The sequence below is a fragment of the Micrasema longulum genome, unplaced genomic scaffold, assembly GCF_059751315.1.
Source record: "Micrasema longulum isolate JH-2025_06_02 unplaced genomic scaffold, ASM5975131v1 h1tg000423l, whole genome shotgun sequence".
Lineage (NCBI taxonomy): Eukaryota > Metazoa > Arthropoda > Insecta > Trichoptera > Brachycentridae > Micrasema > Micrasema longulum.
This window is the reverse complement of record NW_028277623.1, coordinates 8,475-24,775: the sequence shown is the minus strand read 5'-3', so window position 1 is coordinate 24,775 and position 16,301 is coordinate 8,475. Positions and strand designations below refer to the sequence as shown.

Here is a 16,301-nt window from a genome sequence, read left to right as displayed (position 1 = left end):
AATCGAATGCGATTTTTCTCAAGCCTGGGAGTTTTGAGCTGTAATTCACCATGTACTTGGGCCTTTTGGCTTGTTGTGGTGAAAAAAAAGTGTACATATGTCTCGCATCAATCACAATGTTTTTTTTTAAACACTCGTTAAATATTTAAAAAATAATCTAATACACAATAAAACTGTCTCCTGTAAAGTTTTTTGACTCATGCGATTGTTCCCCTCTCACACAGAATTTATTATTTGGTATTGGCAGGAAATAAGAACAATTGTTTACAAATTAAACCAAAAATTGTGCAAAATATTTACGATGAATTATATAATTAATAAAAACACCCAATAAAAGTAATCTTTAAAAATAAACAAAAGACAGTTTAGAACTCACGTGACCGAGCATCTTGTCTTCTTTCCTTCGTTTAACTTCCGCAGGGTCGGGTTCTATTGGTGACCTCGATCTGTACTTGTCTCGGTCGGCTGGGGACACGGAACTCCTCTGAAAATTGTCATTTTGCAATATTATTGCAACAGAAAAAAAAAAAACAATCAGTCTCTTTTGTCTCCGTTCAAATCTTTTCAGTCAGACAATGAAAAACTAACTGGAGATATTATCAAGATGGCACTCAATTCAATAAAATCAAATCAACTCATTTTTATATCGACGGTAAAAAGGCTAAATGATCAAAGCGTCGCGAGCGAATTTTGCAGGAGAATCAATTAAAGATTTTTAAATAAAAAATATGGGTAAGACAAATTTCAGAAACATTAATTCTAGCAAGGCGTTGTAGGTTCTGCAGTGCAGATGATGAAACACCTATGATTCAAAGCTGCCATCGATTTCATCACCATTTCCCTATTCACACCCAGCCGTACATAGGGCACTGCACTGGTGCATGGGGCACTACATTGTTACATAGGGAACTGCATTGATGCTCCAATTTAAGCTTAACTCGATAACTTTCATTGGTTAAAGGTAAGCTGATCAGTTTTTACACTTCAGGTGCAGTCTAAGAACAATGAAATATTGCGCCACCACTATACTATAATGCGGACTTATTTCCATTCGATTTCCTTTTTCAGAATTTTTGACAGAATAGCCGGTGCGCCGGCCCGGCCGGTCGCAGTTGTGTGAAGCTCCTACAAGTTATTTAAATTAATAGTGAAAAAACAAAATAAATGAGTAAATTTTGTATGGAAACTGTGAAAAATGTCAAGTGATCTATATATAATATAATAATAGTGATAATTTGTTGTTAATATGTGAGATTAGAAGACAATTGAGGCTTCTACAAGTTAAATAAGTTAAGAGTGAATGAACAAACAAACTAAACAAACTAAACAGAGTTGTATGGAAACAGTAAAAAATGTCAAGTGACCTGTGTTTATCGTTTAATAATATGTTTTAATACGCGAGAGTGGAAGACAATTTGTAAAAAATCGAGATGCGATTGTGATGAGAATAATTTACAAAATTGTGTGTCCATTTTGGCGGGAACATAAAGCGAAGCGAAGAGTCACAATACCGGGCCGGGCGCCTGTGCACCCACACATGTCAGAGGCCGTAGTTCTCGGAAGCCGGTCACGCCGCACCATGTGCAGGCGGGCGAGGGCCGCAGCGGACGGATTCTACAGCTACAGTGGACCATCTGGAAATTGTGCCAGCGAAGACCGGCCACCGCAGACGGAAGCGCGGAAGGTGACAGGGGAAGAAATAGGGACGCAATGAGTGGATGATTTATGACGATTTTAGTACTAAGTGACTTTTGTGAAGTTAAGCGTTTGATATTTGTGTGTATTTTAGTGTTAAGTAATATAATTGTATTTCCGTTGTATTGTAAGAGCGTAAGTTAATATTTTAATCATAAGTGTAGGTAGTATGTAAGTAGTTATGCGAAATATTAAAATTAAGTAGGAGGGCAGGAAGACGAGAGAATGCCTGTAGGCAGCGATAAGGCTCACCACCCATCATGCCGCGTCTCTCGGGGGGGTGCAAAGAGGAGAATGGAGTGCCGTATTGGCGTATGGAATATAAGAGGAGGAATGGATAAGAAGATGAATGAACTGTGTGATAGTATGAAGGATAAGGGTCTAGATGTTCTTTGTATAAGTGAGAGCATGAAAAAGGAGAGTGGATCGCTGGAGCACAATGACACGCTCGTGCTGTGGTCTGGTGTGCCAGAATCAGAAAGGGCAAGTCGGGGGGTTGCGGCGATGCTCTCTCTTAGAATGGTAGAGTGCTTGAGTGAGTATGAATTTGTTAGCGCCAGACTCATGTGGATCACCTTTAAGATTGGAATAACGAGCATTATGTTAATTATCGGATATGCCCCAGTCGATTCGGCTGGTGAAGATGTGAAGCGTGAGTTCTGGGAAAATGTAAGGGAAGTATGTGCGAGGAAAAAACCGAATGAAAGAATAATTTTAGCCGGTGATCTGAATGGATGGGTAGGTACTCGTCGAGATGGCCTAGAAACAGCCCTTGGAATGTATGGCGATTCTAGGATAAATGGAAATGGAAAAAGTTTGCTCGAAGTGTGTCTTGAGTGGAACCTTTTTGTTTCGAATACCTTTTTTAAACATAAGGGTATTCACCAATACACATGGGAAAGAGGGAATGAAAGAACGATAATTGATTACGTGGTTGTTGACTCTAGATTAAGAACAAACACAACCGACACCCGCGTGTTTCGGGGCGCTGAAATGGAATCAGATCATTTTCTTGTTGTAACACGAGTGATTCTATTTCGTGGATGGCGCTCACGAACGAAAACTGTGACAACTTCGTCTAGAGTCAAGGTTGAAAAGTTGCAAGTCGAGAATGTAAGAGTGAAGTATGAACGGGATTTAACCGAAAGTTTAGGAAAGAATGAAATAGAAGTCAATATCGACCAAATGTGGGAACGATTTAAATCGTGCTTGTGTGAATCGGCAAAGAGTGTATGCGGAATGGCGTCCCGAAGAGGAAAAAAAGGAGATGCATGGTGGGATGATAGTATTAAAGACCTTGTAAAGGAAAAAAAGAATGCATGGATGAAGCTTATATCAATTAGTGACATCAATAGCAGCGAGTATGAAAGTGCGAAAAGTAGTTATAAAGTATGCAAGAGGTTGGTTAAGAATGGAGTGAAAGAACGCAAAAAACGACTAAACGAAGAGGAAGGTATAAAATTGTCCACTCATTTTCATGAAAACATAAAACTGTTTTGGAAAGAGGTGAAAAAGACAAAGAACTCCTCCGAAAGTGGAAACATTAAAGCGATAAAATCAAAAGATGGCCGAATGCTAACGAATGACGAAGGAGTGAAAGAGAGATGGATGGAATACTTTATGGAAGTATACGAAAGTACTGAAAGTGTCCCTGAGCAACAGCTTGGTTGTGCAGAGGAAGATACGAGTGATAATAGGTCATGTGTGATAAGCATGGTAGAAATAAAGAGCGCGCTGAAAAGTATGAAAAACGGAAAATCCGTTGGGTATGATAAGGTTGCTGTGGAATATCTGAAGAGTGGTGGCCAGATCGTGAGCACATGGCTGCACAGACTTTTCAATCTCTGCCTAAAGGAAGGACATACGCCGTTGGATTGGAGGAGGGCAGTTGTCATGCCTTTATATAAGGGAAAGGGATCTCGTGCGGAATGTGGAAACTATAGGGCCATCAGTCTTCTGAGTTCTGTCGGTAAACTGTATGGGAAAATTATAATCGAGAAAGTAAGAAAGATGACGAAAGACAAAGTGTGGGACGTGCAAGGAGCCTTTATGAGTGGACGTGGATGCACGGATCAAATTTTTGCGCTGCGAATGCTAACGGAGAAGTTTTTGGCAAAAAGTCAAAAACTATTCTGCGCATTTGTCGATTTGCAAAAAGCGTATGATAAAGTAGATAGAATGAAATTGTGGGGCGTGTTGGAAAAGTATGGAGTAAACAATAAACTTATACGTGCAGTATCGTCTCTCTATGAGGAGAGTTCAGCGTGTATAAGAGTTAATGGGGGATTTACATCTTGGTTTGCGATCTCAAAAGGCGTGAAACAGGGATGTGTAATGTCACCATGGTTGTTTAATCTATACATGGACAACTGTATGAAAGAGATAGAATGTATGGGTATTGGAGCAAAAATGGATAATTTTTCAGTAAGCTGCTTGTTGTATGCTGACGATGCAGTTCTGTTAGCAAGCAGCAAGGCTGATTTGCAGCAAATAGTCTCTAGAATGTATGATGTATGCCTGGAGAGCGAATTGGCGATGAACGAAAGTAAGTCGAAAGTGATGGTATTTGAAAGGGATAGTGAGGTTACTGACTGCGTAATAAATGTAAACAACGAATGTCTCGAGCAAGTAGAAGAATTTGTGTACCTGGGAAGCATGTTTTCAAGAGATGGAAGAGTAGAAAAAGATGTTGAAAGAAGAGTGAATGCGGGCAACAAAATGAACGGAGCACTAAGCACAGTAATTTCTAATAAAAATATGTCAACCGAAGCTAAACTGGCAGTGCACAACGGAGTTTTAGTCCCAACACTTATGTATGGAAGTGAAACATGGAACTGGCAGAGGAAGGATGAAAGCCGAGTGAACGCGGTTGAAATGCGATCTCTTAGACGAATGTGTGGGAAATCAATGTATGACAGGGTTACGAATGATGAAATCAGGAGAGAGTGTAAATCTGAGACAAGTATAATTGATAAGATTAAAAAAGGGTCTCTGAGATGGTTTGGTCACGTAGAACGAATGGACAATGAGAGAATGGTAAAACAAGTATATATGGCAAAAATGAACGGCAACGTTAGACGAGGACGACCAAGGAAGACGTGGCATGATCAGATAAACCAAAATCTTAAGTCTGGTCATGTCAAAAGCAGACAGAACCGAAGGGCATGTATGACAAGATGTATGAATGTGGAAGAGGCTAGGAGTGTATGCCAGGATAGACGTGTGTGGCGGTCCATTCTCTCTGCCTACCCCTACGGGGAAATGGCGTGATGGTAGTAGTAGTAGTAGTAGTAGTAGTTGACAGAGTTCCGTTTTGTTTTATTCAATTAAATAAAAATAAATATTTGCGTATTTGTAATTTATCCAAATATTTCAATTTCAAGTCCATTTTCAATGAGTTGTAAATAATAAACTTCTAGAAAATGGGAACCAAGTTGAACCTCGGATCTCTCATCCGTAGGTCCGGGACACTAGCCACGGAACCACAACCCGATTGTTATTTTTTTATTTCACACACAGTTGTATTCTTTACCCGCCAAGACACAAAACAAAGCATCGAATCGGTGGTTGGTTTACCTGCAGAGCTCGCCGCTCCTCCGCTGGCTTGGGCTCCGGGGGCTCGGGCTTGGGGGGCGCCGGGTGCACGGGCAGGTGGCCCCCGGCCAGCAGGGCTCCGGCCGCCGCCTGCTGCTGCTGCGCGTGCATCTGCTGCTGCATGCGAGCCACGTGCGCGCCATGCAACCGTCACACACACGCGTTATATTCGGGCGCCACATTGCGGCCATTTAGTAGTCATTTGCCGATTAAGGAACAGCGACAAAGCGCCAATTTTTTATTTGGTTTTTTTTTTAAAGGAATAACCCAATAAGCCTCTACTTTAGATGATAGTCAGCAGATGGGAAAGAAAAGATATGAAAGTTGTGAAAATATTCCGCGACACCCAGACCAGTTAAGAAAAATCTTTCTTGGAAATTTTCTTCTGTAACTAGCGGGAATTGAACCCGCAACGCCAGTTTCACGGTTGGCCGTCCAATCAACTGCGCCACAGCTCCTGTCTTTTAGCAGTATGTTTTATAGATGTTTCAACAAAGAGAATAAGGTTTCATTGAAAATATAATGTATGGAGTCAAAATATTTTGAAGAAGGTAATTTTTAAATACTTTATATTTGAAACATTTTAAGTTTGTTATTGAAAATTATTGATGGAAGTTCATTGTAATTTATTATAGAAATAAAAGACGAGTGATACTTTAATCCACAAATTTGGAATATCCAATGACTGGTTTCATCATCACTGGATATTCCAAATTTGTGGATTAAAGTATCACTCATCTTTTATTTCTATAATAAACTTTATATTTGAGTAACCCATTTCCAAAATTCATCTTGGTCAGTTTTTATTAAAAATGAACTGAGGACCAGTATGCCAAATTTTCAATTTAAAAAATCTAAAACTAGTCTTCTACAGTGAGTATAGCAGCTCTGCATGCATGAACAAATGCATCTTGTCTGTCAGTTCCCCATTTTAAAAGAATATCATCTTGTCTATTTTGAGTTTTATTTTACTTATTCTTTTCTATAATAAATAACAAACTAAACATATTTATATTTTCTCCCCTGAAAACTACTTTTGTAAATATTACCATAATTCATCTTGTCCCTTTAAAACATTTCTAAATTATTATTAAACATAAAATATAAATTATTTTCTAATATTTTAATATGGAGGTGATTTTCAGTATGTTGTAAATAACTGAAAAAAATGAGAATTAACCTTGGACTCTTATTTGTAGCCCATAATACTATCCAAGGATTAAAATCCCTAGCCACGCTGTCTATGTTGCCTAGATTGTACATATTAAAAATAAAAATGACGAATGAATAGAATGACTAATAAGGCTTTTAACCATTCTCTGTTGAGATATCTATATTATTATTTTGATACCACCCAATCAAGGGTTAAATCTAGAACTTTTGTGTAAAAATTTTGACATACTAAAATAACTTTCATTAGTAATTCGGCAAAGATTTTAAATGCCCAATTAAAGTGTTTTTATTTTGCTTATTAATGGATTTGTTTTGTTAATTTATACATTTCATTTTAGAAAAATAAAATTGCATTAATCATCACATTTTTTCTACTTAAACAAGCACAAAGAATGTAATGTAAATCGCCTAAATAACTTTATTTTAATTGCTGACATAATTTTTTTTTTATACAATTCTAAATTGTTTTGATAAAATGTAATGTTTCTAGTAATATAAATAATTGTTTGAAAGTAACACAACACATAATATAATAGTTAAACAACGCATTGTATTTATAAAAAAAAGTTATGTAAAAAAAGCAGTTAGTGAGACGTAACGTTCTCAACATTTCAGAACTCCAGATAGAAAAAAATCCACTAGCAATATTAGGGGATGAAATTCCAATATTAAATTAATTACAAAGTATATAATTTTATATGAAACTTACGAGGAGATGCTGAAGACCCTGTTGTTGCTGTTGCTGAAAGAAAAAATCAGTATATATATACTCGGTTTACATACATTTTTTAGTGAAACACCAAGTGAATGCATGCTGAAATTATATATACACAATGAGGATGGACCTATTCAAAGTACGCTTTTCCATTTATTATATTTTCTCATAATCCTACATTCATATTGCAGAAAGATTTTAATTCAGAAAGGAAAATACAATGCCTGTATATATGAGAAAATACAAAAATAATATTTTACAAATAAGTCGGGTACAATGAACAAACAAACACATGTCACCATGATAAAATGAAGGTTAAAAAAAAAACATTATAAACAAATTGTGTAGATATGTTGCAGCCAAATTGTCATTTTAGCCAGGATACATATTATCTGGAGGGATTTACAGGGCTTATGATCTGTCATTGGCTGGTTTAAGTGGCCACTTAACACACTGTGTAACACGAAAACTGTAACATGAAAAATTGTTTTCAGGCGTTGCCTAGTGGGAGAATTAGTTCAGCCGGATGAATCTCACCCAGATGATAAAGGTTTCAGCTCATTTACTTCACAAAAGTCAACAGGAGTAAGAGTTGAAGATAAATATAGGCAGAATGGTGAATGTTACACGGTGTGTAAAGTGGCCACGTAAACCAGCCAACGACAGGTCATAAAGCCCTGTAAATGGATAGACTTCCATATTCCCTTCTCAAAAATGTTTTCCCTCTCTGTTGCAACAAATTTAGATCTAAATAACTCCCTAGGGAGGAAATCCAGCCTTTCTACAAACATTTGAGTTGAGAATACATATTGGCTAGAAATATTAAAAAACGGCACAGTATTGTAAAAAGGCCACTAACATTGCCAACACCTTGTCATTTTACAATATGCCTAGCCACGTTTAGCGGCCATATTGATTGGTGAAGATTTGAGATATTTTAGAAAGTCTTAGGTTAGGTTTGCTCTACGTTTCGTAATTAGGCTAGCCAATATGTATTCCAGCTAAAATGACAATCTGGCTGCAAAATATAAATAGAATTTGGGTAAACGATTTTACTTTGTCTTTTAATTGTAATTAATAAAAGTAAGTTAAAATCAAGGGGATACTCAATATAGGTATGGATATAATATGACGATGGTGTAGAGGAATTATTCTGTTTCAAAACACAACCAGATTTTGACATATTTGGGGAAAAAAAAACAATTTTCTGCCATCCGTCGTTCGCACTCTTCTCCGACGTTTCGGATTGTGTTACAGCATCCATCATCAGGGTTAGGCACACATCCTAAGTATATAACGTTACATATATATCAACACTAATAACATCAACCCCGATGATGGAATGTTTGAAAAGAGTGCAAAAAACATGATGGCATGATAAACGGCATCTAAATAGCAGTGAAAATCTGAAAGAATTAGTTTTTAATGTTTCATAAAATCTAAGATGCGTTCAAAACAAGAAATATCCTAATTAATTATACCTAATTCCACGATATTTATGAGATTCTGAAATGTCATACTTTTTTAATGACTGTGAATTAAAGACATGAGCGGATGAAAGCATTAGGCGGCCTCCGTGGTGTAGTGGTCAAGACGCTTGACTCACGCACGGGAGGTTCCGGGTTCGATTCCCGGTGAGAACACAAAAAATAAAATGTGATTTTTCGCAAGCCTGGGTGCTCTGTGATGTAATTCACCACTGTAATTAGGCCTCCTGGCCTGTTGTGGTGCAAAAAAAATGTTAAAAAATGTAATTATGCAAAAAAAAAAATATGTACTTTTTCACATAGATGAATATTTCATGTACAGCCCTTTCACACCATCAAAAAGTAGCAGAAAAACGGTTTTGAAAGCGAATGAAGCTGTTATCAACAATTTAACCGGTGTTAAAAAATTAACCCCAGATATCTCAGCTTTTTGTTTTCGTCACATAACACCTTTATCCACTGAGGTCTTCAATTAAATGAGTGTAATTAATAAGAGTTCACTCCTGAAATTCTATAAAAAATTTCAACAAATAAAACTTGGAATCAATTTCTTTCTTAAATTTGATATTTTTGATTACATAAAATAAATTTCATTCCACAATAAAAAAATAATGAAATTGCAATTTGAATTTCAAGCACAATCTTTTATTTTTCATTTTCAAAACCAATAAAGTTACTATATTAAAACTACAACAGATTTAGCCTGACATAATAAAGACAGCAAATCACTATACGCGTGCAAACATTAGTGTGACAAAAAAATAATATACACATATTCCTTAGCGCAGACACTGGTTGTCAAATTGTGAAAAATGTACTTAAAAACAAAACAAATTATCTATTCATTCTATCAATTGGATTGTATTTACAAATAAGTTGACATATTTGGTCTGTTTTTCACAGTTGCAATGTAATAAAAGTATTTTTTAATCACATCCAACGGAAATTTTCTGCGTAGCGTTACGTCCGATCATGACAAAGGCCCATTAGAGAATAAGGCAATTAGCTCAAATTGAAATGCCATCTACTAAGCGCTTGTAACATGAATATTTAATTATATCTCATTGATATTTATAGTACTTGTAAACAAACCATTTCACAACACGTTTTTTTTGACAAATTTGCCAAATGCCATCATGACACAAGAAAATGAGAGATATGCTGAATGGTTATTCGAAATATATTGTAGTTTTAAATTAATAAAATTATATTTACAATAGCTGACAACACTGGTATTTTAATTATCTACACATTAAACAAACATATGCATGCGTGATATATTATAGTGCAATGCGTACAAAAAAGATGTGAGCAGATTAAAAGTTGAATAAAATAAACATTATTTTCAAAACATGACACAGAAGACCATGGTTTGAGGATAGCTTTTTGCAATAAACGTGTATCACAAATGTTGTGCTCCAAACACTCTTCCAAACTTGAGCAAAAACTCCCAGTACAAGAACTCAAAGATCAAAAGCAAAACAAAATGACGCCATTTCTGCAGTCAATGTTATTTAGAAATACATGACAAAGATTGAAAAATCTATACAAACAAATCCGAAAGCGTTACATTAATAATCTTAAAAAATTCAGTGAAAATCAAACTGCAAACCCTGATAAGGAAAACGAAGATAATTTTTAACTTTATATTTTTTATATTATTCTATTTTTTTTTCCAAGCTTAGTTTTTTTTTTTCACTTTTCGTAACAGTTGTTTTGTAGTGAAATTAGCTTCCGAACTATCCATTTTATCCCAAGTTTTTTTTTAAATTTATTTTTCCCCTCGTAACTGTTAGTTTGTTTGATAAAGGTACATTTCTATTATATAGGTAAATATTTGTACTTGTTACAGATGTTATATTTAGTTTTTGTTGATACTCTTTACAATGTATGCAGTTTTTTTTATATTTTTGTTTTTTTTTTTCTTTTTATGTAATTTTTTCACTGCTTTTATTATAATTTTGTGAAAGGTTCATTAAACCATATGTTAATAAATTAATTTCTCCCTTAGCTTTTTTTTTGTTATTTTGATTATTGATTATTGTTTGTTTGTAAATTTAGTGTATTTAAATCTCGAGTAAAAATGAATGGAGACATTAAGGTGATCCGAGGAGTGATGAGATGTGTTGTCCTCTGTCCATCCATTCCTCTCATTAATCCGTAAAGAGTTTGTATTCCTCGGGAATAAGTTGGTCTACTTTCCTCTACAGCTAACAGAGAACCCCAGAATGGGGATATTTTTTATCTTCTCGATAATCACTTACAAAGTGCCGGAAGATAAAAATATTTACTAAATATTTATCTAAGAACTTAGATGAAATATGATTTCCCAAAGTAATATAAAACCTATATAAAGTTTATATTTGAAGCACTAACTTTGTGGTTATTCATTTTAATAAAATAAATAAAACAACTTTGTTTTTAACCAATGTTTTTTTTTTTTTTTCCACTGACCGGAGTGGAAAAAAAAAAAAAGACAAAGAAGCTTGTTTGCTTTGAAACCGGTCGGTGGAATTTATTTTTTATTTTTAATTAGTGGTTAAAAACAAAGTTGTTTTATTTATTTTATTATAATTTGAAATCCTTTATTTATTCAACATTTAATATGTCTCTTTTTTAACACTCTTTTTGAACACTTTGGATACTATAAATAAATAAATTTCATGTATAATGCAAAAAGTATCAAAAGTTATGATGATGAATCCAGTATGTGATTTGAAAAATAAAACAAAAAATATGCATACATAATTTGAGGGCTGGTAGCTAGCAACCACAAACAATAAAAACCTAGGAGATAATAATTATTGAAGCTGGGAAATTCAAGAGATAATTTAGAAACAAATGTGAAACTAACCCAATTTATCTATAAATATATATATAAATCCTAATATCTGTCGCTTATGTTGCCAGCTATAGCCGTCAAATAATGAAGTAGTGAGTAAATACTCCATCATGAATTCAGCATCATAAGATTGAGGTTTGCGGCAACGGCGGCGGACCAAGCTTACCCATTGCAGCGGAGGGAAGGAGCCTAAGTCGGAGTTGAAACGTACCCCGATTATGGCGTTCAGCTCGGTCATGGTGACCTGCTTGGCTCTCTCCACGGCTGCGGCCACTTGCTGCTGATGCTCCTGAGCCAGGAAGGGAAGCAGCTGCCCAATTATCGCGTTCAGTCTTTTGGCTATTTCAGTCTGGAAATAACAATTATTGTTCCACTCCACATTGGCAATCCATTCAAAATATATCGTTTGCGGAAATTTCAAATGCTAGAATAACCGACGTGTAAATTGTCCACGAAAGAAAATAATGTTGAAAATAAACCATTTAAAGAGCGGGCCAATAGTTTTTCCAAATAATTCATTTTCTCAAATGCCTTTATAGGAAAGGACATATGGATGGTGGGAAATTGTGCATCGTTTCATGTAATTTTAGTTACAATAGAGCGCTTTATGGTACAACAGTTTCCTTTCTGCGTTAAACATGTTTATAAAAACAACGATTCATATAACAGTACAACGCCTGTTTAGGATTGAATAAGAGTTATGTCTAGTAAGTGCCCAAGTGTTAACGATTAATGCGTCCAGATTAATGCTGGTAGTGTACCAAATAAAAATAATATACTAGAACAAACATTTTACAAAGAAAATTGGTATTGATATACATATTTACAAAAACAGAAAAAAAAATTTTTCCTCACTTGAAGAATGTATAATTTGTGCATATCTTTATTTGATACATGCTAATATCATTGTCATTCAAAGTAGAGAAATATGTGGCTGAGATCATCCTCGCCTAGAAAACATTAACTTATGTATATTGGGAAAACAAATTATTTTAACCATCTCTCCAAATGCCACAATCCCATTCGACAAACAGAAGCTTCTTTTTCATCAGGGCTATCATCATTCCCTTATCAGCATGGTGCATAGGGCATTGCAAAGGTGCTCAGACCAAGGACGATAAAATATTGAAGTGTTAAAACACCATTTTTAAAACAATATTTTAACTTGTTGATTAATTATATTTTTATTTTACCTGTTTGTGCATTTCCACGTTTAACCCGTATGACATCTCGTAATACTGAAAAATAAATTTAGAAAACAAATTTAATATTTTTAATGACATGCTTAATTTAAATATCGTAATAATAATAAAATATTTAAATTTGTTACAGATATTCTTGGTGGAAGATCATTTAATTTATTATAGAAACAATAGAAGAGTGATAAAAAAGAATAAAAAAGTATGCTATGTACCTTTGTCTTTTTTTATTTTTTATTTATTATAATTTCTTCTTTGCATTTTAAAACAGATACACAAAAGTTATAAATACAAAACACACTATTACATAAGCAAAAAAAAAAACCCAAAAAGGCCTGGCCTGTGTGTGGGTATACATTTTATTTTAAATTTCAATAAAGCCTACTGAAAGAATACGATAGATATAAATAAAAAAAAGTGCTAATATTTTAATGACAAACAACACAATTTGTTTGTCAGTAAAAATGATAAAATAATAATAAAAGCATTTGCTATTCATTAAAAAAATAAGCTATTTAAAAAGATTAAGTTTGATGGATCAGATGAATGGGTGAAAACGAATTAAACTTTAAAATTTAATTAGACAAACATAAATTTGATATAAAATTTATATTTGAAGCATTAACTTTTGGTTATTTTATTATAAATTTGATTAGTTAAAAGAAAATATTAATTTTGTGATTTTGACATACTGTCACCTGAGAGAGTTCACTAACAAAATTTCACCATTAGCTTTGTTTCATGAATAAGGTTCAAAATGACATAATCTATACGTAAGACTATCAAAAACATGTGAAGTCATTTGGATATTAAGAATATAATTAAGTTCCACCTGATCATTAAAAATACAACCATTCATTGAAGGTTTTATTTTCACTTGGAATCACAGCTTTTTACTTTTGACAGGTGGAGTCTCTTACTCTCAGGGCTGCTATTCTGAAAGATCTCATGTCCACTTTTACAGCATGTGTTTAGAACGTAAATACTCATTATAAAAGCATTCTCTATGACCGCGAGAGCATTTAGAAAACCAGCCCAGGTGACGTTATCTAACTTTTAGTTGGATATTAATCAATACCATATTGAAAAGTAAAGTATGATTTTGTGTGATTTCAAAAAGATTGAAAGATAAAGTGGCCACTTAAACCAGCCAATGATAAGTCATAATCCCTGTAAATGCCTAGACTTCCATATTCCCTTATTTAAGGTATTCTCCATCCCTGTTGTAATTTGTTGATCAAAAAGATTCCTTTTTATTTTGTGTTAATTTATTTATTTTGTTTATTCGGGATTTTTACAGCTATTACATAAACAATATGTAGAAATATATTAACAATACTTGAGCCAATTAAAAAAATCGACTGTTATTCTAATAATACATAAAATATAAGAGAGAGCAAAATTTGACGTTTGTATTAATTTATTTTCATTACTAGATTTATTTTTACTCTGTATTAAATTTATTTTAATTTTTAGATTAATTTTAAGTCTTATATTTGTATTAGATTTTTTTTCTTTCTTCATGAAGAATGTTTAAATTTCTATTTTTTTTTTTGTATATATTTTCAAATCATTAATTTTCTAAAAAGTGTTATTTTCATTTCAAAAGTATATTGATGGCATAGATTTCATGAAACATGTAAATAAAACCTGCTGACAAAACAAACATTTTTTAACAAAGTTAACTTATATTGAATTATTTGATGGTGAAAATCTAAATCACTAGGAAACATTTTAAACATTCTGTACTTTTCTAAATTGGTAGACTGATGTAAAATGAGATAATTAGGTAATGATAACTTATATTTTCATAAAGGAAAAAATGCTCATTACCAAGCGAGAAAAGCTGCCCGAGAGAGCTCTCTGTAATCTGGTAGCCTTGGCATCTTTGTGCCGAAAGAAGGTAATCTAGATGTACATAATATGTACTTCATTGGATAGAGGAAAAGAGGGAAGTGAATTCTTCACTGACTGGGATTAAATTGATTGGATATAATCAATTAGCAGATTTTTTTTTTTAAAGCATTGAAATTCTTTTTGGAAGCCACCAGATCTGTATATCCGATAAGACCTATAAAAGAGCCACGGATAGTAGCGAAAACCTAACTGCTAACAAATGAATTCCATAAAATTCTAAATAAATTTATTTAAGATAAATAATTTTAATAATATATATGAATGTAAATTATATGAAAAGAGAAGTTAATATTACAATGGAATATGATTAAGAATTATTAATAAATAATGTGAATTAAATAAAACAGCTAATAAATTTAATCTTACCATCACATAATGTCGTTGCATTTCAGTTTTTTCACCGGCCAACTTCTCACACTCCAGTTTCAAACTGAAAAAAAAAACCAATATAATATATTCATACTAACAAAGAATTGCTTCTTGAAAAGTCTGTTGGTGATTTTCAGGAAATTGTTGACAAACTGCAGGAAAACTCTACTAGTCATATTAATACCAAAAAGACTCAGATTATGTGCAACAAATTCTATCCTGGCCCTGATCAGCCGCTCTATAATAATGGACTGAGGTAGATCGAGATAGTTGACAGCTTTAAATGCTTAGGAGTTCACATAACTGAGTATGGAAGCACGCACAAAGAGCTTGCAACCCACTTAGCAACTGGAGCAACTTTTAACATGATGCGTGTTGTCTATTGCGACGGGTCACCGTAACTCAATTCTCGCTTTCAAAGCCGAAATCTTTGAAGAGCCGTGCTCTGAGTGGGGGGCGAGTACTTTCATATCTATTGGTAACTCTCCTCCTACAAACCCGATGTATCTGGCTATTCAGGTAGGGCGGGAGTGCTCTCGCATCCTCAGGTTTAACCAATGGACCCTGAAGATGCTTAATATTTAAATGAAATATTGATTGACAGCATAATTGGCGCCATGTAACCAAAAACATGTTAAAATTCAATACAAATCTTCCAACTTAGTCATAAGTCCTGTAAATGTGTAGACTTCCATACACCCCTCTCTAAAATGTTCTCCTTCTGAAGAAAAAGACTTACGTGTGATATTGAGCCTGAAGGAAATTAAACTCTTCTTTTATCCTCTCCAGCGTGTCGGCTATGGTGAACTTGATGGGGCCTGCACTAGTTGGAGGACCCTGAAACAATTTAAAATACATGTTAGATATACTATATGAAGAAAAAGAAATGCTCTGAAGATTGGATAAGATCAGAGCCAGACCTAACATAGGTTCAGCTGGTACAAAAAACCAGACACTCGCTTGCTCACTTGCAAGGGGGGGAGGAATAATACACTCGTATTAATTTATTGTTGCCTAGATCCTGTTAGATCCGGCGCTGGATAAGGCTAGAAGTAATAACTTTAAATAGGCAGCAACAAAAAAAACATGCTGTTTCCTCGTAAGGGATAGACAGAAAATCCATCGTTAAGAAAGTATTGGAGTTGCTCATGTCATGTCTTTTTTGGTCTTCCTCATTTTCTGCATACATAAACATTCGCGTTGTAAATCTATTTGGCTGTTCTTTGGTTCTTTCACTGTCCATTTACTTTTGATGTCCAAACCGACACAGCACCCCTTTCTTAACTCTTAAAGGACTGTGCTAAAAAATC

At 34.2% G+C, this 16,301-nt stretch overlaps 1 protein-coding gene across 1 annotated transcript in view; it reads right to left on the bottom strand.

Moving 5' to 3' along the window:
* LOC148281667 (protein groucho-like) overlaps positions 1–15,828 on the bottom strand; it is a gene marked incomplete at its 5' end in the record, with an annotated part of 35,536 nt that extends 19,708 nt beyond the window's left edge. The window contains 7 exons of the mRNA XM_088226336.1: positions 377–484; positions 5,272–5,406; positions 7,172–7,204; positions 11,673–11,855; positions 12,700–12,744; positions 14,989–15,052; positions 15,731–15,828. Of these exons, the coding sequence (XP_088082462.1) occupies positions 377–484; positions 5,272–5,406; positions 7,172–7,204; positions 11,673–11,855; positions 12,700–12,744; positions 14,989–15,052; positions 15,731–15,828 (666 nt within the window). The remainder of the gene's footprint in view (positions 1–376; positions 485–5,271; positions 5,407–7,171; positions 7,205–11,672; positions 11,856–12,699; positions 12,745–14,988; positions 15,053–15,730) is intronic.
* Positions 15,829–16,301: the final 473 nt, after the last annotated feature.